General features: G+C 48.4%; 1 protein-coding gene across 3 annotated transcripts in view; it reads right to left on the reverse strand.

The window, feature by feature from the left end:
• CAPN2 (calpain 2) overlaps positions 1-24,067 on the reverse strand; it is a 71,487-nt gene extending 47,420 nt beyond the window's left edge. Inside the window, exons 1-2 of one of the 3 annotated variants that reach the window (XM_025376995.1) lie at positions 23,787-24,067; positions 7,587-7,656 (exon numbers count right to left, since the gene is read on the reverse strand). In XM_025376995.1, the coding sequence (XP_025232780.1) occupies positions 7,587-7,656; positions 23,787-23,789 (73 nt within the window). In that variant the 5' untranslated portion in view covers positions 23,790-24,067. Of the gene's footprint in view, positions 1-7,586; positions 7,657-12,486; positions 13,140-23,786 lie in introns of those variants that run through there. The other 2 variants (XM_025376989.1, XM_025376981.1) reach the window with 2 other exon arrangements.
• Between the last annotated feature and the right edge of the window lie 1,902 nt (positions 24,068-25,969).

The following is a 25,969-nucleotide window of genomic DNA, read 5'->3' on the forward strand; positions in this document are numbered from 1 at the left end:
TTTTTTTTTTGAGACGGAGTCTCGCTCTGTCGCCCAGGCTGGAGTGCTGTGGCCGGATCTCAGCTGACTGCAAGCTCCGCCTCCCGGGTTTATGCCATTCTCCTGCCTCAGCCTCCTGAGTAGCTGGGACCACAGGCGCCGCCACCTCGCCCGGCTATTTTTTTGTATTTTTTTTAGTAGAGACGGGGTTTCACCGTGTTAGCCAGGATGGTCTCGATCTCCTGACCTCGTGATCCGCCCGTCTCGGCCTCCCAAAGTGCTGGGATTACAGGCTTGAGCCACCGCGCCCGGCCGTTTTTTGTATTTTTTAGTAGAGACGGGGTTTCACCGTGTTAGCCAGGATGGTCTCGATCTCCTGACCTCGTGATCCACCCGTCTCGGCCTCCCAAAGTGCTGGGATTACAGGCTTGAGCCACTGCGCCCGGCCACTTTTTTTTTTTTTTTGAGATGAAGTCTCACTCTGTTGCCCAGGCTGGATTGCAGTGGTGTGATCACGGCTCCCTGCAACCTGCGTTTCCTGGGTTCAAGTGATTCTCCTGCTCAGGGTTCTGAGTAGCTGGGATTACAGGTGTGTGCCACCATGCCTGACTAATTTTTGTATTTTTAGTAGAGACAGGGTTTCACCACATTGGCCAGGCTGCTCTTGAACTCTTGATGTCAAGTGATCCACCTGCCTCGGCCTCCCAAAGTGCTGGGATTAGAGACATGAGCCACCACACCCAGCCAGTAGACACTATTATTTTATTTTTATTTATTTAGTTTTTTTTTTTGAGATGGAGTCTCACTCCGTTGCCCAGGCTGGAGTGCAGTGGTGCGATCTTGGATCACTGCAACCTCCATCTCTCAGGTTCAAGAGATTCTCCTGCCTCAGCCTCCCAAGTAGCTGGGACTACAGGCGTGTGCCACCATGCCTGGCTAATTTTTTGTATGTTGTGTTGTATTTTTGTAGAGACAGGGTTTCACCATGTTATCCAGGATGGTCTCGATAGTAGACACTATTATTCTATTATTGTCTTCATTTCATGGATGAGGAAACTGAGGTGTGAAGAGGATAGTCATCCCCTCAAGATGACAGAGCCAGTACATGGCAGAATAAGAGGCCAGCCCCTAACTGTTGGACACCAAGTCCTCATTCTCTACCCTGATATTTACAGATGTTTATTGATGTATGTTTATCTGTTTGTTTTGAGACAAGGTCTCAATCCATCACCCAGGCTAGAATGTCATGGTGCAATCACGACTCACTGCAGCCTTGACCTCCTTGGCTCAAAGTGATCCTCCCACTTCAGCCTCCCAAGTAGCTGGAACTACAGGTGCACACCACCATGCCCAGCTAATTAAAATTTTTTTTTTTTTTTTTGCGGAAATGGGTTCTCATTATGTTGCTTGGCTGGTCTTGAACTCCTGGGCTCAAGGGATCCTCTCGCCTTAGCCTCCCAAAGTGTTGGGATTACAGGCATGAGCCACCGTGCCCTGCTTGTTTACTGATGTCTGTGCATGCTTGGCTCCGATGTGAATACTATCGGAGTAGTCTCATCTCGTCTCTAAGATCTTAGATCTTAAATGCGGAGGGAAGGCAGCTGGGAGTGTGGACGGCAGGCACAAGGGAGAAAAGTGCAAGAGCATTTACAACCAGAAGAGAAGCTGAGGGGACACGATGGCCCATGGACAATGTCAGTGCCCTGGGAGGCTGGTAAGGGGGGTGCTGGGACTGGTGGTGAAGAGATCACTCTTAAGAAAAAGAATGGATTTACTTTCACCATCAAACCAGCTACCATCTATTTGCTAGTCTTTAAAAATTTTAACTACATGGGTACTTATTTATTTATTTTTTTGAGATAAGTTTTCCCTCTGTCGCCCATGCTGGAGTGCAGTGGCTCCAGAACCGGGCTGGAGTGCACGGCTCACAGCAGCTTCCACCTCCTGGGCTCAAGTGATCTTCTGCTTCAGCCTCCCGAGTAGCTGGGACTACAGGCATGTGCCACCAAGCCCCGGTAATTTTTTTGTAGAGACAGAGTTTTGCTATGTTGCCCAAGCTGGTCCCAAACTCTTGGGCTCAAGCGATCCTCTTGTCTCAGCCTCCCAAAGTGCTGGGATTACAGGTGTGAGCCACTACATACTTATTAAAAAGGCACCACAAATTCCAGTAGATAGGCATCCTAAAAAATCTCTGACCAATATTCCCCAAAACTGTCAAGGTCATCAAAATCAAGGAGAGACTGAGAGACTGTCACAGCTCAGAGGAGCCGAAGGAGACTTGACAACTAAATGAAATGTGGGGTCCTGGATGGGATCCCAGAATAGAGAAAGAATCTTAGGGAAAAACTAAGAGAGTCTGCATAAAGCATGGACTTTAACAATACTGCATCAATGCTGATTCATTATAACACATGTACCACACTGATGTAACACGTTAATAATAGGGGAAACTGGGTATGAGGTATCTGGAACTTTCTGTACTGTCATCTCAGCTTTTCTATAAACCTAACACTGTTCTTAAAAAAAAGTCTATTAACATTTTTAAAGGTACTTATTATAAAAACGCATTTTTAAATTTATAATTTAAAAATTACTTGCCAGGTGTGGTGACTCACACCTGTAATCCCAGCACTTGGGAGGACAAGGCAGGAGGATTGCTTGAGTCCAGGAATTTGAAACAGCCTGGGCAACATAGTGAGACCCCATCTCCACACAGACACACACAAAAATTAGCTGGGTGAGGTGGTGCATGCCTGTAGTCCTGGCTACTCGGGAGGCTGAGGTGGGAGGATTGCTTGAGCCCAGGAGGTCGAGGCTGCAGTGAGCTATGGTTCTGTTACTGCACTCTAGTGTAGGCAACAGAGCAAGACAAAGAAAGAAAAATTATTTAAAACACTGAAATATTCAATTTTTAAAATTGAGGAATGCACATCTGACCTCTTTGTGTTCATTGTCTCCCCATATGTTTCTTCTCCTGAGTTTCAGTCTGTGTGTTACCCTAACACAGGCCACAAGTTTGTCTCTCCTTGTTTTGGCATTTCCACCCTTAGATTATGAAATTTTCAAGGATGAGGATCTGGTTTCCAACCCAACTTATTTTCTTCTCCTCCTCTTCTCTTCCTCCACCATTCTCTTTTTCTTCGGCAATTTGGCGAAAGGACTTTTCACATAACTGGAATCAGTAATGATAATCCCAGTCCCTTGAATTTGTCTGGGATTCTACAGTGTGCCAAGTGTATTTGCCTGTATAAATCTCACTTTCCTCCACAGCCCTGTGAAAGGAGCCTTATTATTATTCCCATTTCACAGAAGAGAAAACTGAGGCTCAGAGAGGCTGGGTCCAAATAAATGGCTAATGAGTGGTAGAGGGAATAGGACTGGAAACTTCCCCATCTGGCTTGCCTTTCCCATTGGTCTTGCTCCTTCCCCACTCGCTGCTGAACTAGGCTGTGGTGTGGGGCACCCTGTGAGTGTTCTGGGGGTCCATGTGACATCTTGAGGAGGAGGCAGGTTGACCCACCCCTGAAGGGTCCAGGGAACATTTGCTGGGTTACAATGAAAAGGGGGTGTGCTGTTTCAACCGCCTTGGCAGCCTTGGGCTCTTCCCCAGGAGGCCAAAGGCCTGCAAGGTGACCTACGCCTTCCTGGCTGGGGTAGCTGCCTTCATCTGTGAGCGGTGAGGCTGTGGGGAAAGCTCAGTGGTGACCCAGTGCAAAGCAAAGCAACAGAGGTAGGAGCAGCTCAGCCTTGGACCAAGTTTTCTGGGTCCTTGGGAGCCATTTCAAGTGGCAAGCACCTGTAAGAATGTGGTTACTACCCCACAATTTCAGAGCCATATTTAGCTGCAGGGTCAGCCAGTGGAGGCTCCACCCGGGTCTCCAGCCCTTCCTCCAGCAGGGCAGAATTTTCTCTGCTGAATCAATTCTCACACAACTACGTTCTGCAATGGAGATGGCTCTTGGTGAGAGCAGCTCTGTAAACATGGTTTAAATGACTTTGGTGAAGCTTGGAATCTGAGCCTTCTGGGAAGGAGGGTGGGTATTTCTGGATTAACCATTGCTGGGCAACACAGTAAACAGGGCAGGGCATTGCGAAGTGCACAAGTCTAAGAATGTCACCTGCCCAAGTTCCCTGGGGGAACTGAGTAAGGCTCAGGGTAGAAAGTGCAGGTAGAGAAGATGAATTTTGCTGAGAATGGTTCCTGAGCACAGCACTATGGCAAATTGGAGGGAGCATGGGTTAGGAAGAGTGTAGGATTTAAAATCAGACCAGGGTTCAATCCTTTGGCAATTATTAGCTGTGTGGCTTTACATTTACCCTCCCCTCTCTGTGGCTCAGTTTTTTTTTTTATCTGTACAGTGAGATGAAAATATTTACTTTAGATATGGAATGAGTACATGACATGCTGTAGTGAAAAAATGCCCCATGAATTGCATATTGTTATGTAGGTGATGGGTGCTGTTATTACTCCTTATGTGTGTAATAAAGAATGATCTTGGCCGGGCACAGTGGCTCACACCTGTAATCCCAGCACTTTGGGAGGCCGAGGTGGGTGGATCACTTGAACTCAGAAGTTCAAGACCAGCCTGCACAACATGGCAAGACCAGGTCTCTACAAAAAATACAAAAATTAGCCAGGTGTGGTGGTGTGTGCCTGTAGTCCCAGGTACTCAGAAGGCTGAGGTAGGAGGATCACTCGAGCCCAGGGGGCCAAGGCTGCAGTGAGCCAAGATCCTGCCACTGCACTCCAACCCTGGGGAACAGGGTGAGACCCTGCCAAAAAAAAAAAAAAAAAAAAAAAAAAAAAAAAGAGAGAGAGAAAGAGAAAGAAAGAGAGAAAAAAAGGATGATCTTGTGGTGCTCTAACCCTCTAGCACAAGGAATGAGGAATAGCTGGTCAGAAACCAGGGAATGGCTTTAGAATAGCTGAATACAACATCTTACAGGGTGTCTGAGGTCACTTCATTCACCCTCCTTCCTTCTCCGCTTTTGGAAGTGATGGAAGTTCCAGGTAATTACTTGCCCAGTCTTCCGACTACCAACAGAGCTGATTCTAGGCTCATATCTCTGCCCATGTTGCAGAGTGTCACTGTCATGGCCTCTGTTCCTGGTGCTTGTGAGGTTGTTGGCATTTGGTGAAGATCAAGGCCCCATCAGCACCGTCTGCCCACATGCCAGAATCAGGGCGAGAATACGGTATACCACATTGCACAGACTGATCTAACCAAAGTCCTCCAAAATGAAAGGCCAAAAGAACAAAATGACCAATACTGCATTACACACACACACACACACATGCACACACACACCCCCGAGAAATTACAGACTAGGTACTAAGACTTTTTTTTTTTTTTTTTTTTGAGACGGAGTCTCGCTCTGTCGCCCAGGCTGGAGTGCAGTGGCCGGATCTCAGCTCACTGCAAGCTCCACCTCCCGGCTTTGCGCCATTCTCCTGCCTCAGTCTCTCAAGTAGCTGGGACTACAGGCGCCCGCCACCTCGCCCGGCTAGTTTTTTGTATTTTTTTTAGTAGAGACGGGGTTTCACCGCGTTAGCCAGGATGGTCACGATCTCTTGACGTCGTGATCCGCCCGTCTCGGCCTCCCAAAGTGCTGGGATTACAGGCTTGAGCCACCGCGCCCGGCCGGTACTAAGACATTTTTAAAAGGTTTACATTTTCATCTGGTTTATAATTCCCTTGGGAGGGGAATTTCTCCCAGGAATGTTAAACTTTGCTGTCTCCTCTCCAAATGGCCCAGTGGTATTTACACAGGACTTAAATCATGTATTTGTTGCTTGAACTTTGGCCCTTAAGGTGTTGTTAAACTTTGAAGCAGTTGTTAGGCAGTTGCTGTGTTTCTTTCTGGATTCTCTCTCTCTCTCTTTTTTTCTTTTTTTTTTGAGATGGAGTCTCACTCTATCGCCCAGGCTGGAGTGCAGTGGTGCAATCTCCACTCACTGCAACCTCTGCCTCCTGGGTTCAAGCAATTCTCCTGCCTCAGTCTCCTGAGTAGCTGGGATTACAGGCACCCAGCACCACGTCCAGCTAATTTTTTTTTGTATTTTTAGTAGACACAGGGTTTCACCATGTTGGCCAGGCTGGTCTCCAACTCCTGACTCAGGTGATCCACCTGCCTCAGTCTCCCAGAGTGTTGGGATTACAGACGTGAGCCACTGCGCCCGGCTGTTTCTGGATTCTGTAAAGCCCCCAGGGTTGGTCAAAGTTTCCATCAATTCCATTTTCTCTAATGAATACATTTTCCTGGAGGATCAACCTTGGGTTCCCAAGGACTCTATCTTCTGTCTTTTGTGGGGCGAGAAGAAAAGAAATGAAAAGAGTATTTTCTGCAGGTAAGAATGTGCTCTGGCATCTCAGGAATCTGTAGAGCCTGAGCTCAGACAAGCTTTCCCACTCAGGTCACGTTCTCCCTCACAGTCTGTCTGTCCTAATGATTCACACAGATGCCCTGACATCCCTCAGGGCTAGAAAATTTTCCAGGTCCCCTCTTAGGGAGTATAGGTCAGGATTTAAACATACCCTGGGGTCAGGGGTACCAGCCCCCACTTCAGTTGTAGGAGGACCTCTGCATCCTCATCTATGAAATGAGAATAATCACGGTGACTTAGAGATAAATATTAGCTGTTATCAGCTGGTATTAGGGGTATAGGAATAACAAAACCTCTGCTAGGTGGGTGAGGACAGGAGGTACAACTCTAGTTGATTGATTTTGTTACTGATGCACTTGCCTGGGGAGCCAGCCAGCTGACGCTGATGGCAGAAAATAGATTTTTGGTTTATCAGAGCAAAATAATCTCCTCCAGTAATTATAGGCCCGCATTTATTGCAAGTAAAAGAACATTGAGGGTGGATTCTATGAGAATCTTAGATAACAGCCCCAGGCCCCATTGCTGGGACTTCCTAGAAGCTTTGGGAGTTTTCATACTAAAGGTAGAGAACCCTGTGGGTTCAAACCCTCAACAAGGACTATCTCCAGAAACAAATCTGAACTTGGCTCCAGAAAGCAAGGTTTCGGACAATTCAGCTACTTCGGTTAATTTTTACTTAAATGATCATTACAGCTGTGATACCGTGGTGAGCTGGTCTGGCAAACACTGAAATGCCCTGGTACTTTAACTTCCTTCAGCAGTGAGCATTAGAGTTTCCTCTTCCCTCACACTGAGTCACCTTCCCTGGTCCCTGAACCTCAGAGAACTAATGTCTCAGTGCTGTCATTGGCCTGGGGGAGTCCTCTCACCTGGTCCTCTGCCCAGAGCCTATTTCATGAACCACTGGTAATACTGGCTCCAGGAGGTGCATACCAAGGGGTGACTGACATCCAGAAGCCCCCTGGTCCTCCCAGTGGCAGCATCTCTGTAACCTCAGCAACTAGCCCTGTGCAGGGGACACAGGAGGCCTCATTTGTGTGCCCCAGCATGGGGCTGAAGGTAGAAATATTGCCCCCTGGGGCCAAGAAATTCCATGGAGCTTCTGCAAATAGAAATTGCCAAGCTGCTCGGGAAGGGAGAGAAGCCACAGATTGTCCCTCATCTCTTCCACCCACAGCCTTAGAGACAGGACCCCCCAGCTTGCTCTGAATCCATCACTTACCCAGGGCTCCTTGGCAGATGTCTGTGCGGGTGGCTCCTCCAATGATAAATTGGGGGTCAGCGCAGATCTCCTGGGAACAAGACCCACAAAGTGCTGTTAGCCCCCCAGGCAGGTGTTTCTGCAGCTAGGATGCCTCCATTCTCAGTGGATCTTCTAACCCCTTCTCCCCTCTGGGGAAAGTGTGTCATCACAGTCAGAGCTCTGTGTCATGAAGTCCTTCTGACCCCTGCTTCCTGGGCCCTGATGGGTGGATGGGCGGTCCTGTCTGAGAAGGGCAGGCATTTGGACCCTACACACTCTGGAATGCCTAGAGCTGTTTCCCAGGGGCCACAGCAGCAAGTCCAGCTTCTTCTGCCAGACGTTGAGACCATCACACGTTGAGACGTGTGAGACTTCTGCCAGACGTTGAGACCTCTGTTACTGCATGCAAGTTGTTTTGCTTGCATGAAATTCCTTCCTTTCCCAGTCTCTTCCCTCCTTTTCCATATTGCATCATACATTGAGGCTCAGTGTCACCTCCTCTGTGAAGTCCTCCTTCTTAGTCCTTCCTAGTCCAATCTTCACTCTTCCCTTCAAGTCTGAGTCCCAGAGTCTCTGGACTCTGCAATTTACTACTTAGGTACTACTCTGTGTTCCTAACACATGCCCTTGTGAGGGCAGGGGGGATCTAACCCTTTTGAATTATTCCATGGGGTCATGAAACTTAGAGCATCTATATATTCTGTACCTGCTTATATCAGAGACTGCGCTCAAAGCTTTATTGCATGGAATGTGTATTATCCCCCTTTTACAGATGAGGAAACAGCTCAAAAGGGTGAAGTGACGTGTCCAAAGTTAACACAGTTCACAGATAACAGACAGCACTGGCATTGGAACTTACTGATCAAATGCGCCAACTCTTTCTGCTCCTGCCCTGCCTCTAATTGATTTAGTACCAAGTGTCCAAGGGTGTTAAAATCTCCGGGGCCGTTGTCATGAGCAGACTGATGGAAGCCAATCTTGAACACTTCTTAGCCCTTTCAGTAGCCCTCCAAGTGTGTTTCGATTCTGAACAGCCCCACCCAAAAGCCACAGAGGAAGTTGGGGCACAAACTTGGGCCTCTCTGGGCTCAGGCAACCTTGCCTTGAAGGAGCTGCTCCTGCGTCTCATGTCCACTTGGGCTGCACACGCCTGCCTCCACCCAACGGCGCTCGGCATGCCCACTCTGTCAAGCAGAAGTTTGCCTATGTGAGACTTGGATCTAGCCCCTGATCATCCTGGCTCAGATTGTGGGAGCTCTTCCGGAAGCACCGTCTGCCGCAGAGGACATTCCCTTCATGCCTCTGCCTTGTTGCTCTCTGCTCCTATTGGTTTTGGGGATGGCAGAGAGAATCAGAATGCTCTTTTGCTGAGGCAAAGGAAGCCAGCTTGGCCCAAGGCCTGTCAGCGAGCTCTTATCCAGCTGATGGAATAGATTGGGCTTGGTGCTGGGAGCCTGTTTATTATAAAGAATCACAGTGATAATCCTGAGTGTGCCAGGCACTTACCCCAGCAGGGTTTTTCCATTATACTTCAGAAACTTTCGAATGCCGTTAGCAGACTCTAGAGAAGTCAGAGTTCAGAGTGGTGCTGAGCGATGCTTCAGAAAACTGAAACTTGCGCACAGCATGTAGGGCATCAAATCAAATATGGGACTTACCAGTCAGTGAAAAGGGGTTGAGGGTTTGGGCTTTGCTGCATTATTCTGATAACCTGGGTTTAAATCCTGGCTCTGCCACTTATTATATAGGTCCTAGGACCCTGGAAAGTCACCTAATCTTTTGAAGCCTCAGTTTTTTCACCTGCAAAATGGGAACGATGAAAATACCCAACTCAGAGGATTGTTCTGAGTGTTAAATGAGATAATGATGTAAACATGCCCTGGCAAGCACTCCATAAATGTGATCTATTATTACTACTGTTGAAGAAGTTGATGATAACAGTCACTGAACTTGGAGACAGGACATATGGGTTTGAGGCTGAGTTTGGCCAGCTGAAGATAAGCAAGTGAGAAACCTCTCAGAGGTTTGATTTTCTTGGGGGAAACATAGGGGCTCACAATATCTGCCCTTGCTCCTAACGGACTGGTTGCTGGGAGGATCCGATGTGCCACCCGGATCACGCCTGCTTTCTCCTCACTGTGCCCCTGCATGGCCCTTGGACCCCACTGGACTTACTGCTTTAATCCCCCTTCCAGGTGCTGGAGCCACTCTTGCCAGTGTTGTGAAATCCTCTCTCCGAGGAAGAGCAGCTCCTCCTGCTGCAAGGCTCACCTGCTCCCCTCTCCTGCCCACAACCCGTATTCTCACTTCCTCAGGGACCCTGTTTCACTGCCCCTCCCTGCCTTTATCTTTAATCCCTTCCTCCTCGTGATTCAACATGTGACACATTCAAGTTGTTCTCATATGAAAAAAAAAAAAAAAACAAAAAACGGCTCTCAAAATCCAGGTCCTGTTCTACCTATCAGTTCTCCTCTCTTCCCAGGGGCCCTTCTTAAATGAGTTGATCACGTTCTTCATTTCCAGTTCCTTTACTCTGGAGTCTATAACAATCTGGCTTCTACCCTCACCTTTCCATTGAAATTGCTCTGCTAAACTCACCAATGACCTGCTAGTGTTCAAATCCAGTGGAAACAATTGTGCTCCCCTTGCCTGACCTCAGCAGCATTTGAGAAGGTAGGATAGAGGCAGACAACGCAGCCATAAAGGGTGGGCTCAACATGCACAGACTACACACAGTCCTGGATCTATGGCCTATATCCACTTGACTCTGAGCAAGTATTTAACCTCTCAAGCCTCAATTTCTTCAACTGGCAAATGGGGATCATAATAGTCACACTCTTCCTTGGTAGTGCAGTGCACAGCCCGCCTGCTCTAAGCAGTGGCCCTAGATCATCTCTAGACCTCTATATCCTCATCTGGAAGTCCCACAGGCATTTCCAACTGTTGGGGGACCTGTCTCTGTCACCTCACTAGCCTCAGAAGTAAGTCTTTAGAAGCAGAAACCATATGCATTGTGCCTAGCATATAGGAGGTATCTGAGAAATGCTTATTGAATGAACGAAAGAATAAGTGAATGAGTGTGAACTCACTGTGTAAACTGTAAAGTGCCATGCAAATGTAAAGTGAACACATTCTCTTGGTTTGCGTTTCATTTTTTTTTTTTTTTTACTTTTTTATAGAGACAAGTCTTACTGTGTTGCCCGGTCTGGTCTTGAACTCCTGGCTCAAGCGATCCTCCCACCTTGGCCTCCCATAGTGCTGGGATTACAGGCGTGAGGCACCACGTCAGGTCAGTTTATCACTTTTGCAACCATAATTTCATCTGAGGCTCATTACAATCCTGCATCCATTCATTCTACAGTCACTTCTTTTGTGTTCACTAGTGTATCTCCTGAGCTCTCAGGACAGTGCCTGGCATGTAATAGGTGCTCCATCAATGTTGTTGAATGAATGAGTGAATAAATGAATGGATGAATACTGTGAAAGGCATGGCTGTGTGCTAGGCACTGGGGATATACTGGTAAATAATATACACGTGATTCCTGCAGTTCAGTAGGAAGAACAAATACATGTGATTATATTTCTAAACTGTGACAATGCTATGAAGGAAATGAGTGGGGTGAGAGCTAGAGAATAACAAGGTGGGGAGGTGGCTGCTAAGAAGGGTCAGAAAATACCTGTTTGAGGAGGGAACATGTGACTAAGTTGGAAAGAATGAGAGTGAGCCACACTCCAGGTAAGAGCGTGCCTTGCTGGTGAGAAGGCCTCGTGCAGGCAAGAACTGGCTCTTTGAGAAACTGAAAGGAGGCCAGGATGGCAGGGTCTGGCGGGCCACGAAAGAGAGAAAATATCTAGGCAGGGTGTGTTATTTTAGACGAAGACACGGAGGCACAGAGAGTTTAAACGGCTCGCTCAAGGTCACCCAGCAGGTTAGCAAGAAGGTGAATCCAAGTGCTCTGAGTCTGGGCTAGGGTGCTTCCTGCAGCCCTCGCTACCTATGAGCTGGATTTAGGGTAACAGAAGGTGACCTGGGAGGCTGCCGGGTGTGGAAGCAGAGCTGGAAGGCTTGTTCTCATAACAGGAATCTAGAAGTTGGACTTCAGGCAGGCTTCCCTAGGCGTGGTAGGGAAGTCCCAAAGGAGGCGGTTCCCCGAGAAACGGAATGGACAAGTAGATTGGGGAGCGCAAGTTGTCCCAGGGCCGAGAGGTCAGAGACCCTGGGGGACGGGATAATGGGGTCTGGAGGGCTCCCGGAGCTTTCCCCAGTGAGGATTCCCACCAGGCAAACCATGAGACACCTCCGTGTCCTGGGTTAATTACCAGTGTCGATGTTATGGGGAGGTATCGCTGGCTCCCCTTTGGAAAAATAAATGTAACCCCAGGGCTGCATGAGACTATCCTTAGTCACAAAATGACCAGGCTCTGGCCTGTCCCCCTCCACGAACAGACAGAACCCCAGTTGGAGACGGACTTTGTCTGGTGGATGTTGCCTCTCCCTTCCCTGCAGACCCGATTCCCCGCCTCTTCCAGGTCCCCGCTACAGTTCAATTACAAGTTTCACCCCGGCCTCCTGTGTCACCCTGAGTTTTTGTGAAGTCCTAAATTGGCCTGCTAGTGGGATTTGAGTGCAGTGATTCGCCCCGACCCGCCCAGGAAAGCGTGGTGGGTGGAAGAGAGGGCAGGCCCCAGGAGTTCCCCCACGCTCGAAAGGAGTCCCAGACTCCGGCGGCGTGTAGGTGTCGCAGGCCTGCGGGGTCCTGGCTTGCGGCTTCCCCACTGCAGCACCCGGGCTGCCCCCCGCCCCAGCGCGCCGCAGGCCAGCTGCACCCCTCCCTGCCCGGCACCCCGCCCTGCCCGCGTCCTGCCGCGCACTTCCTACCGTGGGTCGCTTCCACTCGATGCCCCGGGTTTTGCTGGAGTAGGGCCCCAACTCCTTGAAGCCCAGGGCCGAGGGGATGGCCGGGAAGGAGGGGTCCTGGAAGAGCGTCCCGGCCTCCAGGCACTCGTTCCGCAGCGCCTCATAGTCCTGGTTGAGGTACTTGATGGCCCTCTCGTGGGAGCCCAGCCCCTCGGCCGCCTCCCGGTCCTTCACCAGCTTGGCCGCGATGCCCGCCATGCTGCGGCCCCGGCTGCCGTGCTGCTCAGAGAAAGGTCGGGGCGACTTGGCGCTGCGCTCGGCTGGGGCGCGGCCAGGGCCCGAAGCGCTGCTGCGGACACTGCGGGCGCCGCCGCTGCGAGCGATGATTCACCGGAGGGAAGCGGCCCGGCCCGCGGGGTGTGGCCTCTGCCGCTCCCGGCCTGATGGGCTCCCGGCCCGGGACCAGGCCAGCCTGCGGCCTGCGGAGCGCCGGGATCGCCGCGACCCGGGGCCGGTGCTGCCATCTGCGGACAGCTCCCGGGATGGCGCGGCCTGGCGCCGGGAAGGCTCGCGAATCGCGGTCCAGAGTTGCGGCTCCCACCGGAACCCGAGGCCACCTTTACACTCAATGGGGAGGAAGGCTGGGCGACACCGGAGGCTAGGGTAGTTGTGGCCGTCCAGAAAACACCCGGGGAGTTAGCAGAGGATCAGGTAGTGAAGTTGAGGAAACTAAATCAGCTGCCCTGAACCTTGTGCCAAACACCGTCTTAACGGCTCTGCATACATCATCTCATTCAATCCTCCCAGCAACTCTGAAGAAGGCACTGATATTGTTCCCATCTTACAGATGAGAAAACTGAGCCTCAGAGAGGCTAAATGACTTCCCAATGTGGCACAACGGTCACAGGCAGAACAGGGACTCTAAGCCACGGAGGCCTGTTGCAATCACGATGCTGCAGTTACTACTGCTCAGCTGTTTATTTGATTACAGATAGGGTTGTCAGATTTGGCCAATAAGGCTGGGCGCGGTGGCTCACGCCTGTAATCCCAACACTCTGGGAGGCTGGAGGCAGGTGGATCACCTGAGGTCAGGAGTTCGAGACCAGCCTGGCCAACATGGTGAAACCCCGTCTCTACTAAAAATACGTCGTGGCAGGTGCCTGTGACCCCAGTTACTTGGGAGGCTGAGACAGGAGAATTGCTTGAACCCAGGAGGCAGAAGTTGCAGTGAGACGAGATCGCGCCACTACACTCCAGCCTGGGTGACAAAGCAAAACACCATATCAAACATAAAATAATATAATATAAAATAAAAAGATTTGGCCAATAAAACAACAGCCCTCCCAAATGTTTAATTTGAATTTCAGATAAACAACAGATACTTGTAAAGTATATGTAGGCCCCAAATATTGCATGGGCATACATACTTATACTAAAAGAAAATATGATTCATTGTTTATCTGAAACTCATATTTAACTGATAGGATGAGTTGGGTTACTGCTGGAGAGGGCTTAGAATAGTGCCTGTGTTGGCTACTGTGACCACTCTGTTGTGGAGTCAGGGTGTGATTCTCAGCTCACACACAGAGACATGGGTGCGTGCCAAGAAATGCAGATGGGAAGAAATTACCTCCTCTCCTTCTCTACAGTAGTAGGAAGGAATTTGGGTTTCACTGGAAAATTGTGCATGGTGTACAGCAGTGGTTCTCCACTGGGGCAGTTGTGTCCCATATCCCACCCCAGGAAACATTTGGGAATGTCTGGAGATAGTTTTTATTGTCACAGCTAGGAGATGAGGTGCTACTGGCCTTTACTAAGTAGAAGTTAGGGATGCTGCTAAGCATCTTACAATGTCTGGGATAACTCTTGTGAGCCCAGAAAACCTGAAACAGGTCTCAGTTAATTTAGAAAGTTAATTTTGCCATGGTTGAAGACGCACACCTGTGACACAGGAAGCCCTGAGGACACGTGCCCAAGGTGGTTGGGGTGCAGCTTGGATTTATACATGTTAGGGAGGCAAGGATCATCAATTAAGTACATTTAAGAAATACATTGGTTTGGTTCAGAATGGCAGGACAACTCAAAGTGAGGTGGCGGGGGCAGTGGGAGTGGCTTCCAGGATATAGGTAAATATTTTAACATTTTCTGGTTGACAATTGGTTGAGTTTGCCTAAAGGCCTGGGATCAATAGAAAGGAATGTTTGGGTTGCGATAAGAGGTTGTGGAGACAAAAGTTTTATCACATAGATGAAACTTTTAACTAGCAGGCTTCAGAGTGAACAGGCTGTAAAATGCTTCTTATCAGACCTAAAGTCTGCATTGATGTTCACACCGGAGAGGTATAATGAGGCATGTCTGACCTCCCCTTTCCTTCATGGCCTGAAAATTTCAGGTTAAAATTTTAAGAGCCCTGACTAAGGGGGAACCATCCATTTAGATGGTTGGGGGTGGAGGGGTGCAGTGGGGGCTTAGAATTTTATTTTTGGTTTACATTCTGCACCCAAAAGATGATCTAGTTCAAGACATCAGTCATGCAGAGGCTGAGAAACCCTGGTTTAGAGCATCTCCTTCCAGAAGATCTGGCTCTAGCCTTTCGTTGTTTTTTTTTTTTTTGAGATGTAGTCTCCCCCTGTCAGCCAGGCTGGAGTGCAGTGACATGATCTCAACCATCTCAGCGAACTGCAACCTCTGCCTCCCAGGTTCCAGTGATTCTCCTGCCTCAGCCTCCCAAGTAGCTGGGATTACAGGTGTACACCACCACACCTGGCTAATTTTTTATATTTTTTGTAGAGATGGGGTTTCACCATGTTGGCCAGGCTGGTCTTGAATTACTGACCTCAGGTGATCCCCTTGCCTCTGCCTCCCAAAGTGCTGAGATTACAGGTGTGAGCCGCCACACAGGCCCCTTTCATTGTTTTTGAGTTATTTTGTAACTCTAAGTTGTAGATAACTGTAGCAACGTACAGTTATCTAAGTAACTCTAAGTAAGTTATCTAAGTTGTAGATAACTGTAGCAAAATAATTTTTCCTATGGATATGCAAATGCATTCTGTCCAGTAGAGGCCTACATTCCCCCTGTAGAGAGACTAGCTTTTTGTCTAGTTGCATATTCGATTTCAATACTCTTTATGTCATGTAAATTGTGCTGCTTTGGCTTCTCCTTTGAACCAGTTATAACATCCACCAGATTGCTTCATTTAATCAAGTTAAATGGTCTCTTTTATATGTATTTTTTGAGACGGAGTTTCACTGTTGTTGCCCAGGCTGGAGTGCAATGGTGCAATCTTGGCTCACCACAACCTCTGCCTCCCAGGTTCAAGCGATTCTCCTGCCTCAGCCTCCCGAGTAGCTGGGATTACAGGTGCTCGCCACCATGCCTGGCCAATTTTGTATTTTTAGTAGAGACAGCGTTTCTCCATGTTGGTCAGGCTGGCCTCAAACTCCTGATCTCAGGTGATCCGTCCACCTCTGCTTCCCAAAGTGCTAGGATTACAGGTGTGAGCCACTGCACTCCACTGAAATGGAATCTTTAAAATGTGTTTATTTTATACTAATATGAGAGCCGTGATTTTACCTTTTCTTAAAACAAGTATTTTTGTCACTATTATTCCTCTGCCCCATCTATTCTTGTCTCTGACCATGTGTCCATAGTCGCCCATTACTTACCCGCTTTGCTTGACAAAACTTTGGTCAGACTTCTCTCTTTCCTACAGATCCCTGAACTCTGCTTGCCCCCAAGCCTGAACAAGTACAAAGTGGAGTGTCCCCGCCAAGTCACCTCCCTGCCCAGCTTCTCCTGGGAATCGACTGAACACAGCTAGATCCTTTTCCTGTCAGCTCCCACAGGTCATTTCCCCTCACTTGTCCAGCTTCCCCTCCAAAGAGTCTGCTTATCTCCACTTGCCCCTCCTTTACCCTAGAAAAGAAGAACCTTTTTCTGTTTGATTCTGAGATGCTTGCAGGTTCTCTGCATTGGAATTGTCTTTCTCTCTTTCCTCCCTCCCTCCTTTCTCTTTCTTTCTCTTTCTTTCTTCTCTTTCTCTCTTTTTTCTTTATTTCTTACTCCCTTCCTCCCTTCCTCTCCTTCTCTCTTTCTCTCTTTCTTTCTTTTTCTTTCTCTCTCTTTCTTTCTTCTCTTTCTCTCTTTTTTCTTTCTTTCTCCCTCCCTTCCTCTCCTTCTCTTTCTCTCTTTCTCTCTCTCTCTCCCTTCCTCTTTCTTTCTTTCTTTCTTTCTTTCTTTCTTTCTTTCTTTCTTTCTTTCTTTCTTTCTTTCTTTCTTTCTTTCTTTCTTTCTTTCTTTCTCTCTTTCTTTCTTTCTTTTCTTTCTCTCACTCTCTCTCTCTCACTCTTTTTTTCTTTCTTGTTTCACTCTTGTTGCCCAGGCTGGAGTACAGTGGCACAATCTCCACTCACTGCAACCTCTGCCTCCCAGGTGCAAGCGATTCTCCTGCCTCAGCCTCCTGAGTAGCTGGGATTACAGGTGCCAGCTGCCATGCCTAGCTAATTTTTTGTATTTTTAGTAGAGATGGGGTTTCATCATGTTGGCCAGGCTGGTCTTGAACTCCTGACCTCAGGTGATCCACCTGCTTTGGCCTCCCAAAGTGCTGGGATTATAGGTGTGAGCCACCGCGCCTGGCTTGCAGTAGTTATTCTTTCTGTCGAAGTGTCCCTTTATCAAAGTCTGGATTTTTTTTTTTTTTGACAGTTTCACTCTTGTCACCCAGGCTGAAGTGCAATGGTGCGATCTTGGCTCACTGCAACCTCTACCTCCTGGTTCGAGTGATTCTCCCGCCTCAGTCTCCCATGGTTTGGTTTTTATTTGACATCCTCCCTCTCTGGTTTGCAAGTCTGGGCACGCTGCCTGATGGGCAGGTACCACCGTCCACCACCAGGTTTTGCTTTCTGTACTCTTGAATAAGATGGGGACACAGCTTTCATTGTGTAATGGTTGGCGCTCTGGACTCTGAGTCCAGAGATGGGGATACAGGCATTCATTTCTAGCTCATGGGTTTCTGGTGCAAAGGTTTTATGAAACCATCACAATTGAAAACAGAGGAAAGAGACAGCCCTGTCCTGGAAGCTGTTCATTTGTTCCACTGTCTGATTTCCATTGGCCCCACCCTAACTTCTTCTGGGCTTGAGGCTCTTGGGAGAAAGCTTGTCCTCCTGCCCAGTGGGGCAGAGCTCAGGCTTCTCCTCCGCTGATCTCCTCAAGGACAGCTCATCTCTGGAGGAAGTGACTCCTCCCAGGCAGGTGGAGGTCGTTTCCCTCTCAAGTCATTTTAGCAACAAATGGGCAGATCAAACCTATCATTCCCGTCAAATCAGAAGCTTTGCGTAGCCAGGGAGCAGAAGAGCCTCCTGGGTTACCTGAACTTCCTCTACCCCAGCTAGGCAACACCATCTTTGGTGCAGCCCTGACAGCTCCCCTTACCAGCCTTCTAGGTATCGCTGTGCACACAGGGTTCTGCTTACAAAGGGCTTTAGGCAGTCCTATGCCACCCACATTTATTTGCAAACACATACAATGACTACTTTCCTCAACCAATTGGACAAAGTCTAGTTTTTAAACCTGAGTAAATGCTGCTTTTTCTACTTCCCAAAGCCTCTCACACTATGCTATCTCACTGGACCCAGCAAAGTCTTCTCTTTCTCTGACCACACAGTCCTTTTCACAGGAACACAGGGACACAGACAAACACTTCATGGTGGAAACCTTCCTGGAGTGAGTCAGCCAGCCCTGAGGGTGGTGGTGAGTCAGAAACAGCTGGGATTGTCCAAAACTGCCTGGGTCTGGGCCACTGACCTTGTGAGTAAATGAGAGAGAGAGAGAGAGAAAGAGAGAAAGAGAGACAGAGAGAGAAAAAAAATGAGAGTAAGAATGTGTGTGTCTCAGAGGGCCGTGGTAATGGAATCTTTTTCAGTAGCATTTTTCTTTAGATTATTTTCTCCCTGGCCCTGGATGTTTGAGATGCATCAGACGCACAATCTGCAGGTTCTGGAATTTTTTTTTTTCTTTTTGAGGCAGAATCTTGCTCTGTCACCCAGGCTGGAGTGCAATGGCACAATCTCGGCTCACTGCAACCTCTGCCTCCTGGGTTCAAGCGATTCTCCTGCCTCAGGCTCTTGAGTGTCTGGGATTACAGGCGCTTGCTGCCATGCCTGGCTAATTTTTGTATTTTTAATAGCGATGAGGTTTCGTCATGTTGTCCAAGCTGGTCTTGAACTCCTGACCTCAGGTGATCTACCCATCTTGGCCTCCCAAAGTGCTGGGATTACAGATGTGAGCCACCGTGCCCAGCCAGGTTCTGGAGATACTAACCAAAACTTCCTTTTTAATTTTGCACCTCCACATGTCAGTCTCAGTTTTTATTTGATATATTTGTGCACGTTACACATATTTACACATATTTGTGCACTTAATCTTCACAGTTAGTCAAGGGAGAGCTTATCGCCTCATTGTATGGATGAGTAAACGGAGGCCCAGTGGAGCAGCTGACATGTGTTGTAGAGCCAGCCTGGCTGCCAACACCTAGACCACGGTCCCCTGGGGTCTGTCCATGCCCAGTGTAGGAGGGCAGAGGGAACGGCAGGCCCAGGCTGAGGAAAAGACCCTGTTTTCTTCCCCTCCCTCTTTCAGGTCCATGATCTGAATCCCAAGGAGATCAGAGAGAATATGAATTCCACAGGGCTGCAAAGAACGGTTTCATTTGAAGAGATTTCTTTCTCTTCTGAAGCAGCTGCAGGGTTTCTTCTTTCCTTATAGTTGTAGCATGGGTATTGGACAAGCCTGTTAGATGCCACTCAACAGGGAGGGGGCTTCTCGAGGGATTCCAAGAGCTGAAGAGGCGATGGAAAGGCTTCTCCCTGGTGTTGCAAAAGATGAGAGGTGCTGACAGTAGAAGGAGAGAGGGAAACTCTGGAAAGAAATCCAGCAGCCCAGATAGTTTTCTAAGCCCCTTCTCTTTTCCCAGTCTGTTGGAGCTTAGGGTCTTACATCCCACCCTTGCCAAGAGGCTAGAGCCGAAGCTGCAGCCCTTCACCCACCAGTGCTATCTCCCAGAGGGGTTTTCATAGCTGGAGTTCCCTAGTAGTAACTTTACTAATAATATGTGAAGTCTTATATGTGTGGGGTCTGGCAATTTTCAAAATACTAACTATCCATTCTCTCATCGCTTAAAATGGGGAAATAATATCTACTTTGCATAGTTCTCAGGGTTGTTATAAGCATCAAATCACAGTGTATGTGAAATTATTTGGGGAACTATAAAACCTTAGATGCTATCATTGTTATCATCGGCAGCAATGGCGCCTTTCTTCTAAAGGCACATGAGTACTTGACATGTGGCAGCAAATCCTGTTTTCAAGCTTCCTGATGTATGGAACAAATATAGAGAAGCATGCTTTTCTCCACTGCATGGGAAGTGATCACCTCAGATGTCAGCACCACAGGGTGCTGGGAGAGGAGCTGGCCCCATCCATAATTCCCGTCAGCCAGCTCCCTAATAAATATGTCTCCAAGTCAGAACAGGGAGCTTACCAAGCAAAAACAGCTACAAAACAAGCCTCCAGGCCCCTGCCCCAAACTCCATCTACCATCCACATTTTATTTTTTTCATCCCTAAGTCCCACCCACATCGAAATTCTAGAACTGCCCAGATATATGCTCAAGTTCACGTGGTAAGACAGCCAAAGTAGCACTCTGCCACTCAGTCTTCCGAGGATGTTGTCGTGGTGGTCAGCATGTCATTTCCCCAACACATCTGCTGGGGCAGAAACCAGTTTCCCCAGTATGGTTCGGCGGTGGTTCTCTGCGTGCAAGATCACCAGTGCTTGTCTAAATTGTGATTTAGGTAACCATAGGTAACCTAAATGATTTAGGTAACCGTAGGCTCTATCTTGCCTCTTTGTTTTGTTACTTTGCCCCATTCCATTTCTTTTCTCAGTCAGTCCATGGATAGACTTGTTAACAGGGAGTGATACTGAAAGTATTCCAAACCACTGTAGTGCTGACACTGGCTTACTGAATGGGAAGTTGGTGTTGACCCAGGGGCAGGCAGCCTCCACTGAGTTAGCCATTAATCCTGTAGTGGATGAACTGGGGGAGTATGGGAGTTGCCAGGAAGGAGCTGGTGGGCCAGGGTGCTGGAACAGGGAGGGGCAGGATGGGGCTCGGGGCAGCCAACTACCCATCTTGCTGTGACATATGACAGCCACCCAACTCCATCACCTACTCACACCGGGGCTCCACATTTCCCCTGCCTCCGTTACATTTGTTTTATGACAGTCTAGACGTGTTTCTATGTTTTCCCCTCAATTCAATGTTGTATTTCCCCTGAGATCAGGAATTTTTTTGTTGTTGATATCCTTGACCACCTCCCTCCTTCCAGGCACAGGGATGAGCCCAGTGACATCTCATTATTGCTGTGGCCCACCTTATTGCAGGGCTGAGATTTCAGATACCCTTCTCATCTCCCTTCCCTCACCTGTGGCTCCCTTTGGTTTTCCATCCTTGTGTCACACTGACCGTGACTCAGTGGCAAACTAAGACCTCAACTGTGGGTCTGAGACAAGTGTCTTGGTCTTCCTAGACCTCAATTTCTCCATCTGTAGAATAGGGAAAATGGTGCTGACAAAGCAATTATCAGATGGGAGGAGACTTATAAATATAGCTTGAGTTGCTAATGCAATTCAAACCAGCCTTTGGGCTTCCCTTCTGTAGAATAAGGCCCTAGGTGACTGAGGCGTTTTACACGTTGAGATCCATATGAAAGAATCCCAGGGTTGGATAGAACTTTAGGGGTCTTCAGTTCAATGTTTTTTGGTGTTTTTTTGAAATAGAGTCTTGCTCTGTTGCCCAAGCTGGAGTGCAGCAGCGTGATCTCGGCTCACTGCAGCATCTACCCACTGGATTCAAGTGATTCTTGTGCCTCAGCCTCCTGAGTAGTGGGATTACAGGCATGCGCCACCACGCCCTGCGAATTTTTGTATTTTTAGTAGAGATGGGGTTTCACCATGTTGGCCAGGCTGGTCTCAAACTCCTGACCTCACGGGATCTGCCTGCCCCGGCGTCACAAAGTGCTGGGATTACAGGTATGAGCCACCACGGCTGGCCTAGCTCAATGTTTAACAAACTTTACTCAGCAAAACATGTTTCATGAGATGTTCATGAGAGGGTCTGTGGTGTGTGTGGATGTGAGTGTGTAGTTTTTAGTGATCAAATGAATTTGGGAAATGCTTTATACTTTTCCCTCTTGATGAGTTATAATGTGTATATTTTAATATTAAAGGCTCTGACAAGTCCTGTAGCAAAGATTTCTGTTTAACCAAGTGTGTCAACTTGAGTCCTCTGGGAAGCAAATACCAAAGCAAAGTTAGACAAGCAAGAGACTTTTTGGGGTAAGTCCTGTGTAACTAGAGGGGAGAGAGAACAGGAGGAGCCCGGAAAAACCTTGAGACCGTAACATAAGCCTTACACCTATGAAAAGAGAGGGGAAGGAAAGGCAGTGTGGTAGGAGGATCCACAGACGGCAGCGCCACTCTGAGAAAGCCTTGGCCAACCCAGTGGGGATTCTGGAGCAAAGGTGGGCCAATGAAAGTCTGCACTGTGCAGAAATGACCAGCCCAGTACCTCTACTGTGGTGTCATTGGCTGCAGCAGTCTGGAGAGAACACGTTCTTATCTCAGGTGCTTTGTACATGGCCAGGCACAGCACATTGGGAGGCAGAGTTGAGAGGACTACTTGAGCCCAGGAGTTTGAGACCAGCCTGGGCAACATAGGGAGACCTCCATCTAAACAAACAAGCAAAAAAAATCAAATGCTTTGCACATATTTGCTCATTTAATCCTCAGAATAACCCTATGAGATAGGTCTTGTCATTGTTTCCATGTTTACAGATGAGAAAACTGAGGCACCAAGATATTCAATGACTCACCCACAGTTATACAGTCAGTGGGTAATGGAGTCGGCATTTGAATACAAAACTGCTTTTGGGAACCTCTGTCCTAGATGGAGCAATGTGGTTTCCAAACGGGGGAGAACATGAACATTCTGAGCCTTACTTGTCAGCACACTTCCAAGTGCAATGGCCACAGTCCCCGATGACTTCCTTGATTTGAAATCCAGGGAAACCTTCTCAGTTCTTACCCTCTGTGTCCAGCAGCTGCCACTGCCACAGTTGCCATTCCCTTACTTTCTTCCCTCTGCTTCCATGGACACCTCCCTCTCCTGGTTTTTCTTCCACCTTCCTGGCTGTTCTTTCTCAATCTCCTTCACCAGCTCCTTCCTCTCCTTCCTCCACTTGTAACTTTGTGGATTTTTTTTTCCTCAAAACCTACCTAGGTCAACAACCCCTATGCTTCTCATTTCCAGTCACAGGGGCCACTTGGAAATGTAGCAGTGTTTGGGGGAATATCACCAGGACACTTCCACTGGCCGAGGCTGCGTCTCCCTCTGGGAGGTGGGTTATGTCCTATCCTCGTTTTGTTCTCTTCTTGATATATATATACGAGGAGACTTTTCTATGGACTTAGAGATAGTAATTTTTTAGCATGTTAATTTCGGCTTTCACGGACAGCTAGTGGAAGTTTGATGGCGTCCAAGTCATTTTCCATATAATTTAGTATTATTTTCCTTCCTTTCTTTCTTCCTGTCTTTTCCTTTCTTTTCCTTTTCTCCCTCCCTTCCTGCCTCCCTCCCTCCCTCCCTCTCTCTCTCTCTCTCTCTCTCTCTCTTTCTTTCTTTCTTTCATTTTTTTTTGAGACAGTGTCTCACTCTCTCACCCAGGCTGGAGTGCAGTGGTTCGATCTCAGCTTACCGCAACCTCCACCTCCCAGGCTCAGGCAATTCTCCTCCCTTAGCCTCCCCTGTAGCTGGGATTACAGGCATGCATCATTACAGCCCAGCTAATTTTTGTATTTTTAGTAGAGACAGGGTTTTACCATGTTGACCAGGCTGGTCTTGAACTCCTGACCTCAAATGATCCACCCACCTTGGCCTCCCAAAGTGCTAGGATTACAGGTGTGAGCCACCGTGCCCGCCTGCCCGCCCTCCCTCCCTCCCTCCCTTCCTTCCTTCCTTCCTTCCTTCCTCTCTCCCTCCCCCCCTCCCCCCCTTCTTTCCCTCCCCTTTTTTTTTTTTTTTTTTTTTTTTTTGAGACAGTCTGTTGCCCAGAATGGAGTGCAGTGACACTATCTCAGCTCACTGCAACCTCCACCTCCCGCATTCAAGTGATTCTCCTGTCTCAACCTCCTGAGTAGCTGGGATTACAGGTGTGCACCACCACATCTGGCTAATTTTTGTATTTTTAGTATTGACTCACCATGTTAGCCAGGCTGGTCTTGAACTCCTGACCTCAGGTGATCCTCCTGCCTCAGCCTCCCAAAGTGTTGGGATTATAGGTGTGAGCCACCGCACCTGGCCTTCTTTCTTTCTTTAAAAATATTTTTTTCTTTGCTTTTTTTTTTGTATTCTCCACATAGTTGAACATCCTAGAAATTCGTTCCTTTGCGTTAGTCTCTGAAGATGGGCCAGTTAGCTACAGAGCCATCAGAGTCTAAGTGTCTGGCACCTGAGCTCCTCCTTGGCCCACAGAAAGGCTCTGCCCACCAGCTCCCCAGAGAGAATATGGAAATGCCGCTTGGGACCAAATAAGGGAATATAATGAAAGGGGCCTCAGGGCTGAGTCTGTGTCTGAGTCACATTTTAGCAAAGTGGCCACATAGCTTCTGACTCAGAGCACAAAGATTCTTCAATTCTTCATGGCAAGAATGAGACTCACAAGAGCATAGGCTCAGAAGTGGAAAGGAGGGTAGAGCTGTCTCCTCCTGTCTAGTCTAACCAAGGCAGCTAAGAAGCTGAGGCCAGAGAAGGGAGGGTCCCGCAGCCCTAGGGAGGGCCGGAGCCAGCTGGGGCTTCCAGACTCCCGGGAGAGGTGTCATCCTGCCACCCACTCTGCAGGCTCTGCTCAGTCTGCTTGGACGCTGGGTGTGTCGGGAGGCCCTGTCACCCTGCCCCGACCCGGCTATGCTGGGGAGACCTCAGCTTCCTGACTCATACTCAGAAGGGAGTGTCTTAGAGGAATTTCTTTCCACCCAAGCAGTCTATGGACGGATCAAAAGTGCAAGTCATGTCAAGACGTTAAGTGTTCTCTAACATGTATTCTGCGATGTGGACTTGAATATAAACTGAAAAGCACAATAGTGAATAATTAGAGCTGTCATCTTAGCACTTTTTATGTAACTTCTGTGAGAGCGTGTATCACCTGGTGTTACAAATATTTATGTGTGCAATTCCCGGCTAGCCAGTCCATTTCTGAAACAGAGACACCATGTCTTTCTTGTTCACTTTTGTGATCCTGGCATAGTGCCTGGCACCTGGTGGGTGCTTAGTAAAGGTCTGTTGAACGAAAGGTCATAGGCACAAACCGTTCCCAGGCAAAACTTGTTGGCATCTTTGATGTCGGAATCATTGATTTAGGGTGAGGGAAACACTCCTTGGGCCCTATGTCCTGCTAAAGGGGTCGCTCAATTGAGAGCTTCGAGGAGCCCAGATTTACTATCCACTAGGATTGCTTCAAATGTCTGAGTTTAGGGTGGGGTGGAGTGAACCCTCCTTTACAAGAGAACCAGAAGATTTCTCCCCCAGGGTTTAATGCTTGAATTCCTCTAGGAGAAAGATAAGAATGTTGCTGGACAAAGCTGCACAAGCATTTCTTGTTGCTCCCTCCTCCCCCACTCTTTCTCTGAGGTTGACTGGTCTATCCGTAAGTTGTGGGGGCTGGTGCTGGTGTGGAGGGGGGATGAAGGGCCAAGGACATCTCTATGGGGTCTACTTGGGACCAGACTGGCTGTCAACACACAGCCCAGCCTCTCCACTTCATTGCCACTCCTGGGGGCATTTCGGTGGACTACAAAGTGCTAGAAACCACGGAGTCTCTGACGTCCCCTTGGCCCCCTGAGCATTGTGTGTGTGGGGATGGGGGTGGTTGGGTGTGTTCTGGGAGTGGGGTCCTGGGGGAGGGTGGTGGTGGTAATGTGAGGTTGGTGTCAAAAAAAAAAAAAAAGAAAAAATATTCCATGGCACTTGTTAAGGTACGATTAGGAAGGTTTTATTCAGGACTGTTACAATAGGAATAGGGGCCACTGCAGCGGCGTTTTGCAGGGGTGGATAGAGATTGGGCTCAACTCTGAAGACGGCATGGCCAGGTGGGAATGCATAGCCAAGGATAAGAGTGGGGGTCAGCAACGGATAATTACTAAGAGGAAACATAAAGAATAAGGGGGATTCTGGCTAAACCCACCTAACCGATTCCTGCTGAAGACAGGACAGGGTCATTGGATGTCACCTAGATGGTGGAGGATGAGGAGCACAAGTAGATATTGGGGATGATCAGATAGCGAGGCATGGAGGGGTTCTGGCTAAACTGACTTAGCAGGGTCCTCTTAAAACTGAATTTTTCAAGGAAGTGCACAGATAGGCCTAGGAAAGGATTAGGAGGCTCAC

Source organism: Theropithecus gelada, chromosome 1 (genome assembly GCF_003255815.1).
Source record: "Theropithecus gelada isolate Dixy chromosome 1, Tgel_1.0, whole genome shotgun sequence".
Classification (NCBI taxonomy): domain Eukaryota; kingdom Metazoa; phylum Chordata; class Mammalia; order Primates; family Cercopithecidae; genus Theropithecus; species Theropithecus gelada.